This window comes from Labrus bergylta, chromosome 8 (assembly GCF_963930695.1).
Source record: "Labrus bergylta chromosome 8, fLabBer1.1, whole genome shotgun sequence".
NCBI classification, from domain to species: Eukaryota; Metazoa; Chordata; class Actinopteri; order Labriformes; family Labridae; genus Labrus; species Labrus bergylta.
In genome coordinates, this window is record NC_089202.1 from 27111899 (window position 1) to 27128209 (window position 16311).

Here is a 16311-nt window from a genome sequence, read left to right on the forward strand (position 1 = left end):
TGCCCTCTGCCCTGTCAAAGCAGATGTATGACACAGCCTGTGATTGTGCATTATACACCATATTTTCAATGCATCAATGCCTCCCTCCCCTTCCAATAAGGTAGATTGCTCTCAAACAACAAGTCCCTGCTCAGCAGACAGCCGAAACACAACAAAAGGATGGATCCACCAAGGGAGATTTAAGACGGATTTAGTGAGCCTCTTGCAAATGACTATTTGAGCTTTTCAATTTAAGCAAGGGTATTAGGAATAGATACCCCAAAGTGATCCTAGAGAGCCGTATGGTGGCCAATAGAGGCATATTTGGCGCATCAACAGAATCTGATCCTTTGATTACTTTCTTTTTTTTTTGTTTTAAATTCTTTAAGGATTTATACATGCAACAAGATTAGGCACAGGCAATAAACAAAACAGGTGTAAGGTATGAATGAGTATCACACTGTATGAGGACTATGATCAATACCAAAACTGACTATAGATACTGAAACATATTCCATACTACAATAATCATGACATCAAACGATATGAAGAGATTAAACCTTGTTTTTTTTTTTTTTTCATTACATTTTTGGCTTCCACTTGACTGACGTTGGCCATCATATTTTAAAATGAGTTCTTACTCTGTCCTGAATTGATGAATTGGTAATTGTTGCGCGGTAATGAATGAAGAAAATGTTTTGTGTCTGTGGGGGTCGAATGGGTTCAAACAATTACACCATATTCTGAATTCGTTGGAGGTTGTTTTATTGCAATGAAGGAAAAGTTATGAAAGCAGTAAAAACCATAAAGTTTATAAAGTAATTATAAGTACTGAATTGGACTCAGTATTGTCAGATACTTATTAAGTAATGACTCACATAAAGAACAAGGCTTAATAGCTTTTGCCTAGGCTGTCTTTGATGTTTACTGAAGTAATTTCTGTCCTCTTCACATATGAAGGAAACCTTTATGAGATGAAATTGCAGTAAATCAGGCAAAGCAACAAGCAACCTTCAGCATCTGCCTAAAAAACTGCAATCATCAAATTCAGAAAGGTTTGTGCAATCGGCTGATAGACTGCAGACAAAAGTTGTTAAAGAGGCTAATTCCTTCTGAGTAAAAGCATGCATTCGAACAGCTGCATTTCCGTATTTTATTTTTACAACCTTAAGATAGGAGTATTTTGCATGGCTGGTTTTATTCATTAAAATTGCAGGAATATGTGTTAATCTGTTTTGCACATCTGAAGGCAAACAATCAGATGTGACCAATGTGCTCAGACTCCAGCATAAAAAACAAGCTGAAGGAACATTTCAACACGGATAGGGCAAGAGGCACACCGGTCACTCGTCAATCGTTCTGACAACATGGTCCTGACAGGTCTGTTCCCCCAGGCTGAAGGGGTCAGGTGGTGGAGCAGGTTGAGACCTTCTAGCACCTGAGAAGCAATCAGACAGATTCTCTCCTTCCCATGCTTGAAGACATCCAGCTGCTAACTACACTAACTACCTGTCACTCATCTAATATTTTCTTAATGAGATTTAATTTAGTTTTAATCAATTGATTCACGTTTGTGTTTTAGGACATTACTATTCAGAGCTGTCAGTGTTTCCCTGAGCTCCCATAGCTCATTGTAACACAACAGTATGTTTTAGATACAGATAAAATGTCAGCAGCATGCGTTCGCTATTTATTTTTAAAAGTGAGGTGTTTGTTCAAAAACCATGCGCATTGGTCGACACTCTGTAAATTCTGGTGATTTAAAGCTTGTCTAAAGTCCATGGACACTAAAGCAGCAGCTTTCAAACGGAGGCATGCAGCCTAGTGGGAGAAGTGTTGTTGCACAACACACCTGCTGTAAATGAACTGACTTGAGGTGCTTGGTGTGAGGTTTTTTTTTTTCACTATTACTTTCACCCTGAATTCTTCACGCCAGCCCACAAGTACTTTTTCCGCTTCAAGTTGGAGTGAGCTGATGTGAAAACACAGCAGGAAATATGCAAGAACATGCACTGCAAGCAAGCAAGCAGGAGTGGGTGGTGACGTTAATATCCTGTGACCGGCACAGGACCGTAGACTGTATCCACGATACTGGTTGATCTTAGTGTACATAATGAAACTGCTTCTTTGTGTTTTCTGTTTGACAGTCTGTTATTCTCTGCACTGTTTTAAGAATATGTCTGAATACATCTAGCATTTATATAAAGGCAAAAATTGGCATTATAGCATTGAACACTGATCCTTTCTCCCCTTTTTTTATTGTAATGTCTTGTCTCCTGAGACCCCACCTGCTTACAGGGTTGGTCTCCCACTCTAAAATATGGAAAAGCAACTCAGGAACATTTGAGTGGCATGTCTAAGACAAATATCCTCAAGGGGACAATAAAAAATGTTGGAGGAGTGAAGTGAATGTAACATTTGTAAAAGTTTGTGTATTTTTTTTCTCTCTAATTCCTCGTCCTCTCCTCGTGTCCTCAGTCTGATAGATCGAATGCTTCAGAGGGATCCGAAGCGACGGGCCTCCCTCGAGGAGATCGAGACCCATGCCTGGCTTCAAGGGGTCGACCCGTCCCCAGCCACCAAGTACAACACTCCCCTGGTCTCCCACAAGAATCTGTCAGATGAGGAGCACAACAGCATCATCCAGCGCATGGTGTTAGGAGACATCGCCGACCGAGAGTCCATAGTCGAGTAAGTGTTACTTTTGTCTTTCCCTTTGGTGTTCAAACTGGAATATAGAGCTCAAAGACATGCTTCAGGTATGTTAGATATGTTGGTATTCGTAGTTGGAAATATGCTGTGACATTTCTTACAGCCTTAGTGACACGGCCCACCCCTCCCTCTTCAATGAGCACCTTCATTGCTTATCAATACATCTGTGTATTATAATAGTCACGTCCGGCACCAATGCAAGTATTTTCAAATCCTCAATACAAATTCACTAAACAGAGATCATCTATTCATCCAGCTGACAAAATAAATGCAGCCACATGCACTTATCAGTGACAGCTATACCCTCAGCCTGCACGCAGATGCATGCAATTACTGTGATGGCAGTCGCACTGTTTAAGTCTGTGCCTCCACAAAATGTGAATCAACCTGTTTCTCTTTTGCTGCTCTGACGTGTGAGGAGACATTTACATTTACACAACGCCTGAAGAGCGTGCAGACAAACGTTGACTTGAAGGAACGTCTCATCTTTTCCCCTGCAGCTACTAGAGAAACACACTGTGCTGCTACACGCTGAGAAAGAGCGAATAAAGGAAATAAGCGCTTTTTAATTCAGTCATGGCTTCTAGTTCACACTTGTTCCTCTTAACCTTGTCTCACATTTCACCTTACTTTACACGCAAACACCCACACACACCTCACTAACAGGGGACTTTTGTTCTACACTATACAAGTGTGGACTTCTCTTTCTGTGCCACATTTACTTGTGATGTCTTCAACCATAATATTACTTCAAATGTGTGTGTTTTTTTTTAAAGAAATTGCCAAGAGGGGACTTGCAGGCTCACACACACACACACACACACACACACACACACACACACACACACACACACACACACACACACACACACACACACACACACACACACACACACACAGTATACATAACACTTAAAGTGCTGACATCCCTCCTTGGCACCAAAGACAAATTCCTCATACATGTAAATGTACTTGGCAATTAAAATAGATTCTGATTCTGACATTCTCCATTTGCTCCTTTCACACCTCCCTTTCTTTCAGAGTTACAACACCACAACACATCCACCATCATATTTCTGTGTGCACATAAATGGGGACTGTTGTGTTTGCCTGTATGCCGACAGATGGGCATCCTCGTGGGCCTCCTTCATAGATACTCTGATCCAGTGTGTGTAATTGATACGATGACATTAGTGTCTTTTTCTGCCACCATATGGATATCCCAATACCTTCATTACATTGATAAAGACACTAACACACATACATTCACACAGAACAACAACACAAGTTATTCTCTTCTAATGTGCAGACATTATCTACTTCAACGTTATTCATCTCTGTAATTAGACTGACTGGTCGCAGAGCGTCTTTCAATGTTAGTGGGGATTTTCTATGCCAGCCTAAACTAACTTCACTGTCCTGATCTTATACATTTAGTCATTGAGACTCATCTCTCTGTTGTATGTTAAGTTTAGCTTGAGTTTAGACGATCACATTTTATCATGTTAAATAATCGTTTTCTGAACACTTGAACCATTCAATTCAAACCGGTGTACATTTCAAAGAAAGCTGACAGCAGTTTGCCGTGGTGCCTCAACATTTCCCTTATGTGTTATTGAGGTCTGCTCACCCACTGCGTTACACAACTCTGTGTTCTCCCTAATCTAAATATTGTGGTTAGATAATAGCTGCCCAGACTGTCAACCCCATGTGTTGCTTGTTACAATAACCTGCCAGACAAGTCTGACTTTTGACTGGTAGGCAGAACAGTTTTGGGTCTTCTTGTGTGGGGTGTTTTTCTTTTGGAGGATTCTCAGCAGCAGCGCTTGTCCATCACTTGTTGAGTCTCCAGTCTGCTGGTTGAGTTTAAGTAAAAACTGAACCCACATACAGTATGTACAATAAAGACATAATTAGTTTTTTGCTCTACATTTTAATTTCTGCATTAAAAAGGGAACTTTGAATAAAAGCTTGTGCAACCTGCCTCAAGTGGACAGTGGAGGTACTGCAGTTTTCTGTGCTTGGTGTCTACAACTTCCACATTGATTTCATTTTTCAACACAGGAGTTGTCCGGCCTGGTTGCCACAGAATAACCCTTACTTGTTTTGTCCTGATTTCCCTCCCTATATGTTCCTAATTTGACTTGTGGTTTTTCAGAGCCCTGGAGACAAACAAATACAACCACATCACAGCCACTTACTATCTGCTGGCTGAGAGGATCCTCAGGGAGAAGCAGGAGAAGGAGGTCCAGACCCGCTCGTCCAGCCCCAGCAACATTAAGGCACAATTCAGGTAAAACCCCACCCTGCAGAAAACACAGTCAGAGCAATAACAAGATGCAGTGACAGCATGAAATTATAATAGTGATGTGCTTGCCGCCTGTGCAGAAATATTTTCTTAAAGCAGAGGGTGAGTAAGAAAAATCCCTGCTCATCATCATAATGACTATCTGAGTCATAATGTAGGCAGAGGAGAGGGTAATTGACCTATCTCGCTCCACTGGCTCACACTGCTGCCTGTCTTGCTCCACTTTGCACAGCTCGCCCCATAGTTACCTAAGACTGTGTTACATCTCTAAAGGTTTCGTTTCCATTTCTGGGTTCACTGAGCCTCAAACCTGCTGGGCTCAGGGGCGATGGAGCAGATGAAAGAGGAGTGGAAATGGTTTGAACAATCAACACATTCACAATGTTTTTATTTATCTGAGCTGTGTGCACTCTCAAAGAAAGTTTTTTTTGCTCTGCTTCGCTTATGCACGTTAGAATCAGGGCTTTCAACATTAATGCATTAACACATGCAAATTAATATCATGATTTTCCAGCTTCAAATGCCAGTTACCACATTCCTTTACCCCTGAAATATCTTTTAAAATACATTAAATGATGATTCGAAACCGTGATGCAGAACTCTGGGGTTTTAATCATCACATTGATTTTTGCACATTCGAACTTTGCAACTTCGAAGTGTGAAAAATTGATTTCACTTGTATAAGATGCACTTTCGAAACCTATCTAGAAAGTTGGTTGCGTTCGGTATTCCGGTACTGGCGCACCATATACCAGTGTAAAATACTAAGGCACACACGGTCATTACCATGAGTGCAGCCCTCACCATCACACACTGCATGCGACAAGAAGCGATTGAAAATACACTCCCATTTGTTGTGTATTGCACAGTGTAATAAACGGGGGTAAACTCTAAGCATGTGGGATGCTGGTTTGATTGAAACACTCATCAATTAAAGTCAACGAGTGACCAGCAGAGGTTGGCAGCACGACTCGAGGGACGAGGGTCTGTAACTCACAACTTTCCCCGTAAGCTGAGAGCTTAACCATCAGTGTGTGAACAAGTCTGAATGTGAAGGCGAGACCTGCAGTGTAAAAGAGCAGTCGGAAGACTAGAAAAGTGCTATACAAGCTCAAGTCCATTTAACTACCGTACTGTAGCTAGTAGGAGTGCAAACTCAGTGAAAACAGATGGTATTAAAAGAGCTAAAGAGTTGTACAGAAACTGCACATTGTAGATGTCACTGAATGCACATAATACTATTGTCCTGCAGGAAGACAGTTTGAAGTCAAATTCTTTGTGTCTATAAGCAAACCTGGCAGATAAATCTGGTTCTGATACTCATATACCGGTGTGACTTACAGTCCGGACTTTACGCTAAGTGACAAAGGTTTCACTCCAGTCAAGAGTCAAATCGTTAAAAATCATACTTTATTCCTTTAGCTGTTAAAAGTATTTAGTCTTTAGTCTTCGCTTCCTTGCCAACATGTTCTTTCTAAAAGGAAAGCAGAGCTGAACAGTGCACAGACATAAAAGGAGCGACAGAGGAGAGGAACAAATAAGGAAGAGAGGAGTGAGGAGGCTTCAGCAGGACAGCTGGCACGACTCCCTCCACAGTCCTCTCTCTGCTCCTCAGAGGATGTGTTTTACTCCAAGAAAACCTTTAAATTAGCCAAAATAAAGCACGATGGCAAACAATTTTTGATAGCCAAGGTTTATTTCTGTGCTTGAAAAGCAAGAACAGAAGGGCTTTAGCGTTAGATTAATCTGATATCAAAGGAAGCACTTAGTGAAGGCAACACAAGTGCTGCTCGTCTGAGATAGAAGAGAAAACGTAAGAGGAAACACGGGTCCTTACAAAGACGGCTTTTACATAACAACAGTGCTCTGCAGAAACACTGTGATTGGGCTTTTAATACTTGAAGAAAACTGAAAAACTCCAGATTTTTCCAGGAGCTGTATGTGTGAACGCAGACTTCACTCGTAGTTTCTCCTACCAGACCCCTAGTAAAGTCCAAGTGAACTGATGTTAGAACGCAGCAGAATATTCTCTGGAGAATTCACCTCGAGCCAATATGATTGTGACTGACATTTCTATACTGTGACTGCTTCATGGTGCATAAACTGAACGCATGCTAACTCTTGTTCTCCGCTTTTTTGTTGATATTGCGATTGCTCTGAACTACACGTAGCATTGATAAAAAGGCAAATACTCTCATGATAACATTGTATGGTGGACTCTGTTGTTTCAGCCGCTACTTCTGCATTGTTTTTTTTGCGTCACGTCTTACCTCACTAGACCCCCCCCCCCCGCCCCCCTTCCTCTCTGAAGGGGATATTCTCCCGCTGAGAGGAGCATATGTGAACAGCCAGGTCAGGAGAATCTATCTAGATATTCTCAGGAGTATGTGAAAACTGCTCAAGTGTGCTGATGTTGAGGTCTCTGTGGTACCTGCATCAGTTCAGTAATGATAGATTTAACAGTTTTGTTCCTGTAGAGAGCAACAACATGATCAACGCAGCACAGATTAACGGATTGAAATGACAAACGAATTGAGTCCTGACTCTAAAAACGAAACAAAGAAGAAGGACAGATCTGTTGATTCATTGGTGGAGATTGCATGAACATGCATGTGTATTCATCATGTGTACCTGGTCTGAAGATGATGTAACAGATTGATGAAGACATGGTGGTGAAGGTTATATTTAGTCAAGTGTAACTGGCATTTCAGTGCAGAAACATGACAAACAAGTGTAAATGTATGTTTATTTTACCAAGAAACTTTCCACTTCACTTTTATCTGTCTCTGGTTGTGGATTTAGTCTTAGCCGTGTGCCTGTGTGTGTATGCGCAACACATGCTCTCTATGCAGATGTTAGTTCAAGTCAGTGAGGCAGTCATGCATGTGTTAAGCTAACAGCAGTGCCTCTCATGTGATTAATTGTTTTCCGATTCTCGTGTGCTGCCAGTTAGACGTTCTGTTTCAGCTCAACATGAACTCTGCCAGTCCTGAACAGCATGTGTTGTTTCAGAAGGAGGTGAATCACCTGAACAGTGTGCAGTGTATGATCACCTTTTGGACACAAATGATGTTTTATCTTAAAGCGCTTGTGTGGATTTTGGCGCCCCCTGTGGACATAGCCGTACTTCTTCTCTATTTGCCTGTCATAGGTACAGTTTGTGACAGTATTGAACTCATTGTGAGTATTTGCTTTGGATTTACTTTGATGCTGTGAATCATCTCAGAGTCACACCTACCTGCTCTTCTTTAAACTCACTTGTATCTGATAGCTTTGATGGTATGATGATGATAATAATAATAATAACTTTTTTAATTAATCCATCAATCATTATTTGTATAGTGCCAATTCATAACAAGTGTAATCTCGAGACGCTTTACATAAGAGCATATGGGATAATATGCAGGAAGGATTTCTCCTTTGTATTCCTCGCGTTGCTGTTGTCCACACTTCCTTCCCGTTGAGGTGGAGGTCAGAGCAGGTCATGCATTATGAGGACGGCGTGGGGGCGACAACAGTCCGATGGTGGTGGCTGGGCTTCAGACGGTGGGTGGTAGTAGTCCCAGATCACTTCACTGAAGGTTTGGGGAGCTCTGTCTACTCGAGAGTCTGACTTCTGCTGCTGGGATAAGGCCTCCTGGGCTTCTTTATGTAGTACCTTGGAAACCTGTGTTTTTAAAAGTGCTTTGACAGCAAATGCATAAAAGAGAACAAGGCAAAATAAACCAAACACAGAAGAACATAAACAACAGCAAGAATGTAGATGATGCAAATTAACCAGAACAGGAAAAGACAATCCAACAGCAAAGAACCGAGACAGCAAAATACCCAAACTAATACATTTAACCCACACATCATAAGAACCATCAAAAGAACCCAACAACACGAGCTAAGACGCACCAAAGAAGACTGAAGGTTTAAGAAGATGTAAACAACTAAAAGAGCTTAAAGCAAATAAAAACAGATAACATCAATAAAAAGTTCAAAGCAATGAAAGAGGTGAGAGCAATAGAAACCAGTAAATACATAATTATGGTAATTATAATTAAACAAAGTTATTAAGATAAAAAATGACTCATTTAGAACATGAATAAGAGCAGTTAAGGGAAATAAAACAGTAACTTGAGATCTAAGCATAAACAAAGAGACAGTAAAAACATCAAAAGCGGTGGTATGAATGCTTTCAAATAAATGTCAGTCTCTCTTTTTTTTTTTTTAATGAGTCCTAAATCTCAGGGTATTTAAACTGTTCATATAATATCAATAGGGTGTACAATCATTTGGTTTCTCAACACAGAACTCAATCGTTTTTACATTTTCCTTCATGATGATGAGTCTTTGATGGTAACCCGCCTGGAGAACTACCTCTGACCGCCAGCTGCTGGGTTTCAGTGACTGTCCTCAGAGTGACACAGTCTCCTCTGGTCCTCCACGTCTCCACTGTCTGGATCTAATTGGTGCATCATTTACTGTCATTAGATGGAGCTTACATGCTGATGAACACATGCAATGAGAGTTTATACAGCTGTTCTTGCCTTATTTTTATTTTTAGATATTTTGACCATATTTGTCTTTATTGAAAAGAACAGCTGAAGAGAGACAGGAACTGTTGGGAGGAGACAGGGGGGATTTACATGGGACGCGCAACACAACCACTGGACCACAAGCGCCCCCAGAAGCTGTTCTTTCCTGTTAACATAAATTAATTAAATGTGCTCTCAATTGTGAGAAATGAACTGCTCTGTGTGATCACATCAACAAAGTGGACAGTGGCAGCAGCCAATGAAAAGCTCTGTCATTGTGTTGTGTGCCTTTACAGTTTTTCTCCGGAGTGAGATCCAGTTCACGCAGAGCCGATGCCCCGCTGCGTGTCTGTTCCTCTGTTATTATTCGCGGTCTAGTTTTGGGTATGCACGCCCCAAAGCGCTGTTTAAATTGACTCTGCTAACACTGCCTATGTTGTAAACAAACGCCGCTATCACTGCACGCCTCCAGATATGACTCCTCCGCTCGCCCCCTCGCTGTGCGCTAGAGTTTTCATTCTCCTTCTCTCTTGCGTCTGTGACTTTGGATGCCTGTATTTTATTACTTTTTTTTTTTTCTCAGATTGGACCAACAATACTTTTTTCCCCTGCTGCTCTACCTTATTAATCTGCAAGCTCAGCAGTACATACGTCTCCCTACTTTCAGACATCCACATCTCTGAAGCGAGGGGTCAGAATGATCAGGAAGAAAGGATCCGACCAGCCTCTTCTGATTGATGTCGTTTACATTCTGATCAGGCTGTTGTTCTGAATATTAGACGTCCACACAGACGTAAACATAACAATCAAGCCATGGACGTCATGAATGACCCGTAAACTGAATCATGGATGTTTGTAGCAAAGGTCATTCACTATTTTTTTAATGAGAACCAGAATTCTTAACCTCATCAACCAAAGAAGGTTGATGTATTCATGCCTCCTGGGTCACACATCACAGAGACGTTAACATATTTCCGAGGACCAAATTATAAACAGCGTCTTTGAAGTCGTGTGTGAGCTCCCTCCTCTCTCTCCTCCCTGCTCCAGTCTACATCGGTCTGTATAATTTACCATGTATTTATCAGGGAGGAGGTTTTTAGAAGCTTCCGCAAGTCACTTAAAGAGGGGACGACAGTCACTGTGAGTCTTGTGTGAGCTGTGCAAATTTCTTCCAAGGACACAGCAAACTTTTAATATTCAAGGTTGTAAGAAACTTTCACATTTAAACTGTGAATCCCCCCCCCCCCACAGGCAGTCGTGGCCGACCAGAATGGACATGCACCAGGACATAGAAGACAGTTTGGCGGCCTCCTCTATCTCCCACGCCGGAGGCCCGCAGTCTCCCGCCCGCAGCGCAGAGAACCTGCTCAATGGACATCGCTCCAAAGGCCTGATGGAGCTGGGCCGACGAGAGGAAACGGTGACCGACTCCCCAGCACCGCCTGCACAGGTAGACTCATCCTCAGCACAAGTGGATGACTGACATCATGTTTCATTTACCTGGAGTTCATACAGACGGTTTATTTCTGCCTCCACGCAGGACACAGCCTTAGTCATCCATTTAGTCTATTTAGTGTGACCCGAGTTTTAATTAGAAGATGCATCAAACATCAAGGAACACCCTCAAGTCCTGTTTTGTTCTGCTGTCCTGAAAGAGGAGAGACAGAGATAGATGTTTTCTGGTATAATGTACCTGCTGTAACTCTTCTTTTGTTGTTGTTTTTGTTTGGGTAATCCATCATTTATATATTTTTGATACATAGATTTCCCCCGTCCTGCACCCACTTAACTCTAAACAAACTGCAACACAGTAATTTAAGGTTTGTTTTTGATTCCTCCAGGGAGCCTGTGCTGCAGCCTCGGGTTCTGCGACTGGTTCTGGGTCCATCAGGGCCGCACCACCACCCACCTCAGCAGCAGCCAAGCAGCGAACCTGCCTTTTCAGGTCTGTACATTCACATTCAGTCTGTATTAAGAAGTTTCAATCGGAGTGTGATTCATAACGATAGTCTGTTTTTAAGGAAAGATACATCATTTCATTTTATATATGGAAAAATATTTGATGGTGACAGTAAAGGTTTGTTGAGGCCCTCTGATGAATGCATATTAAATAAAGTCTTCTGTGTTCTCAGGGTGGAGGAGGATGAGGAGGAGGAGGACGAGCAGGACCCGTCCCCCCTCTCCAGCCAGGTGATCCTGCGCCGCAAGCCTCCATCCATCACCAACCGCCTCACCTCCAGGAAGAGCGCCCCCGTGCTCAACCAGATCTTCGAGGAGGAGGGCGAGTCGGACGACGACTTCGACATGGACGAGGGTCTGCCGCCCAAACTCTCCCGTCTCAAGATGAACATGGCCGGGAACGCCGGCAACCTCAGCTCCGCGGCCGGCACCTCCTCGTCCCCGGGGTCCACGCAGAAGCGCTATCACCGCCGCAAGAGCCAGGGGAGGGGGTCGTCCTGCTCCAGTTCGGAGACGAGCGATGACGACTCGGAGAGCCACCGGAGGCGCCTGGATAAAGACTCTGGCTTCGGCTACGGCTGGAACCGAAGGGACAGCAGCGAGGGGCCGCCAGGTAGCTCGGGGGGCAACGGAGGAGGCAGCAGCTCGGGCCAGGGTAAACCTCCGGGAGAGGGTGGGGGGACTTCTGGTCCAGACAGGAGTCCTCCTGGAGGGGGTGAGAATGGAGGAGGGGGAGGTGGAGGTGGAGGGGGGAGCGGTGGAGGAGGAGGAGGAGGAGGAGGAGGGGGGAAAGGACAAGACAGCCCCTCCAGTTGTTGTAACAACAGTAGCACGACTAACCCCTCCCTCAATTCAACGTCCCGATCATCCCGCACGGCCAGCCGCAGCACCGAGCTGGTGGAGAGCCTGAAACTCATGAGTCTGTGCCTCAGCTCCCAGCTGCAGCACCACCGCGGGGGGCGGGGCAGTCGAGGAGGGGGAGGAGGGGGAGGAGGAGGAGGAGGGGGGGGTAAGTTTATCATTGACCCTAACAATCTCTCAGGAGGGAGCGTTAAAATCCATGAGAAATCAGCTTGGAGAATGTGCATCGGCTCCACAGGGAGCCTGGACACCATCACCCTACCCACCACCACCCTCCCTAGAACCCACTCGGCCCCGCACCATCACCGCAAAACAGCAGGGCACGGCCCCCCCGGCCCGCCGGGCGGCAGGGACTCTCACAGCAACCTGAGTGCTTTGAAAAACAGCGTGCTTCAACTACCTCTGTGTGAGAAGACCATCTCTGTCAACATCCAGCGGGGCGGGGGCCCCAGGGACGGCCTGCTCTGTACCTCAGCTCCTGCCAACTGCTGCCAGGTCATCTGATTCCTCCCCCAACCAGCTGAACACAAACCTCCTCCCTCCATGTTCTCCTCTCAGACCCTCCTCACGTTCAGATCATCAGTCTGAACACTCTGCTCCTCTCTTCTTCTTCTTCTGGTGTTTATTTGCAGCAGGGGTGTGACCTCGTGTCACGTCTCTATCAGCACATCTGCCTCCAGCTGTTCCCTTCGCTCCCTGCACGTCTCCACTTCACCTGTGCTCTGTGCTTCTCTTACTTTTCACAACAAGCACTACTTCATCCTTTTTTTGTTTTTAAAGTAGTGAAACTAATACATATAATTTTACTATAATGAAACGATCTGCTGGTTTGAAGGGAGATAGATAACAGCTGTAAACTTTGATGAGATAAAACGATTCAAATATTACACAAAAAAATCTAAGCTTGATCCAAATGCAACTGGATCAACCATATCTTCAACCAGTCCAGTTGCCTTTGGATCAAGCTTCCATTTTATCACGACCTGAATGACTGAGAACCTACACAGACATATTACAAGAAAAAAAAAAATCAAATACGAGCACAAGATTGAATATTAACTAATTAATTAATTTTAGAAGAAATTGGTAAATTTTAAAAGATTGTTCTACTGTAAAAAAAATATATAGTATAATTAAAGAAATAAAGGTTGGGTCATATTTTTTTTTCAAATTTAAACACAAGATTACACATTCTTGTTATTGATTTTAAATGAAGTCAGAATTTATTTCTGGTTGAGTACGAGTCAAGTCAGAATTTTTAATAAAGCACTAAATTAAAGAAATTACAACAAAGTGATCTTGAGCTCACCTCAAGATGTCAGTGTCTGTGCAGGTGTTTCTATGGAAGCCCTAAGAGGACATACATCCAAACATTTTATTTGACCCATGATAAGTTCATTTCTAATTTAGATATTTTCAGAGTAAAATCAATTGTATTGATGCATGTCTGCTTAGGGCTTCCGTAGTTTTCTGAGATAGGTGGATATCAAAATTCATTATGAGAAACTGTCATACGGACAACAACGCTCAGGCTGTTTTCACCAGGTAGTCCACTGCGCTCCGACTCCATCATTGACACTTCTTCTGGATGAATTGATCATATCTTTAAAGATTCATTTAGAAGTTATCAGTCATAAAAACACAGCCCTCTGAGAAGATGAGAAGACGTCATATTGGTACACGTTTCACATGAAAATGCTTTTTTTAAATTGAAATCTCTCCATTGACAGCCACACTGTTATCTACATGTTTCTCCTTTCAAATCAACACAGGCATCAGCCACATTAGAATAAATCCAGTATTGATTTGAATGGCTTCACACTGCACACACAGAGGAGCTGTGGACTGTCATCCATAAAGATACCACCGTTTTAAAGTGATTGCTTTTTCCACTTTTATGACTCCATCTTTGAATATTAAAATTTGAATCTCTGTTTTCTGATTTCCTTGGAAGAATGACGACTTCAAGCTCCTGTGAGGAGTTTTTGGCTTCCAGTGAAAGCGACTGGAATTAATGTTGATGACTCTTTTTAAAAGAGCAAACGAGTCCGATTATTTCTATAGGAGTTATTTTAAATACCGGAAAGGTTTTATATAGTTCCCACGGCAATGATAAGCTCTTAAAGAAAGCAGAATTTGGTCTTGGAAAAACACAAACAGGACAAGATCAGCAAATGCTACGTTGTCCTCTAGGGGGCACCAAAACCCACACAAACCAAAAGTTCCTAACAGGAGCTTTAACTCTTAACATTTTTGCTTTTTCTTTCAAACTACTCAAACATGCTTTAATATCTTAATTCTTTTCCTAATGGTTTTTAATCTATTTGTATTCTGGATAAGAACATTTCCTGTTTTTTTTTTTAAATTGTCCTTACACTGTGTTGTGCTCGGCAGTAGCTGGTTGTCGAGCAGAGAGGTTGAAGGTGGAGCGCTCTTAAAGAACGATGAGGAGGAACAGTTGGAGTGCTGTGCTGAAGCAGGCAGCTGACAGGAGGAGGAGGAAAGAGAAGCATCTCCATGTTGATACAGACAACTCACACTCCCCACCATCCTCCACCTCTTACCTCTGAATAACTCATCCGTCAGATGGATTAGAACCTGGATCACATGTATGTGAATCCATGCAGACAAGCTTTTACGTTAGACTCCAGTCTGAACTCCATGTTGCACTCAGACAATCTGTTTTCTGTTTTTATGTTAAAAAAAAAAAAAAATTCTACTGGTATGGATTCAGCATTCAAAGCAACTGGCACACCTGTTATCAGTCAAAACCCTTTAAATTTGGAAAGTGTCTCCGTAATGAGGTAACCCAGTGTTTGCATTTTAAGCTGGACAGAAGCTAAAGTTTTATCAGCGTGTGTGTGCACTCCTTAGTGGCAGCAAAATCACATTTCTACTGTAGCGACTTAATGCTAATCACCAACAGGTCTGAAGATGTTCCTGCTGACCATGTATTTAAAATGTTATTTTTTTATTCATATTTCAATATGTTGCTGATAGACAACATTAGTTGCGTCGCACCACCGATATCCGAGTGGTTCGTTTTCCGATTTGACCTCCGTTGGCTTCTTGGCGGTCGCACCTGCACCCGCATGTCACCCAAAGCTCACTGCACATGCGGGTGCAGCGTGTCGACTCGACGTGTATCAAGTGTGTATATACAGTACATGTAAAAGTAAAGTTTATTTTTTAAAACTTGTACATTTTGTTGGAGTGATCTGCTGTTTGGAAACGTCGGTGAAGTTTGGTTGAACTCACAATGAAGCTCCAGACTTTGAGCTTTTTAAAGGGGCCGGCCGAGAGAGAAACAACTGATCGATAGGAAAAGGGGGGGTCGAGAGGAAATTCTTCAAGGGCATTGGCAATAAGCTAAACGTGTGTTGCAGCTATCTGTACAGAAACTTTTTTTTTTTTTTTTTTTTTAATTCCTTTTAACGGCCATATTGGACTGTAAAGAAAAAAAAAAAAAAGGAAAGCCATGTTTTAAATATTCTGTTCGTCTTTGTTGTCTGACTTTTCTTTTGAAAGACGTGTAAATACAGATGTAAATATGGTGCTCTTTCTCTAGAACAGCCGAGTGAACCCTTTGGTGCATAGCTGTACAGTAATAGCCTTATTATAATAATAGTAATACTGTATGGGTGTCTCAGCTAAAAATCAAGCCGTGTGAGAAAAAAAAAGCCGACACGGTTCTATTCATACTGTCGGGTCTCTTTTACTGTCGTCTTACTCAGCTGTATCCAGGTGAATGACGTGCATGTGTTTCAATGTTTGACATTCAGTGACACACAGGAGAGAGAGGCAGCCACCGAAATGTTACTGGACCAAAAAAAAAAAAATGAACAGATTAAAAAAAAAAAAAAAGAGGTGAAACTGAGAAATATTCAGTGTATTATTCTGTAGTTGATACCTGTTGTCAGAAGTTACATATAGCTATGGTAATATCCAAAAATAAAATGTGGAATACTG

The 16311-nt window shown here is 42.5% G+C and overlaps 1 protein-coding gene across 1 annotated transcript in view; it reads left to right on the plus strand.

The window, feature by feature from the left end:
• The window catches only part of snrka (SNF related kinase a), a 42931-nt gene extending 26620 nt beyond the window's left edge, over window positions 1-16311 (plus strand). The window contains exons 4-8 of the mRNA XM_020637007.3: window positions 2458-2670; window positions 4850-4984; window positions 10774-10972; window positions 11364-11467; window positions 11655-16311. Coding sequence (XP_020492663.2) covers window positions 2458-2670; window positions 4850-4984; window positions 10774-10972; window positions 11364-11467; window positions 11655-12846 — 1843 coding nt within the window. The 3' untranslated portion in view covers window positions 12847-16311. The remainder of the gene's footprint in view (window positions 1-2457; window positions 2671-4849; window positions 4985-10773; window positions 10973-11363; window positions 11468-11654) is intronic.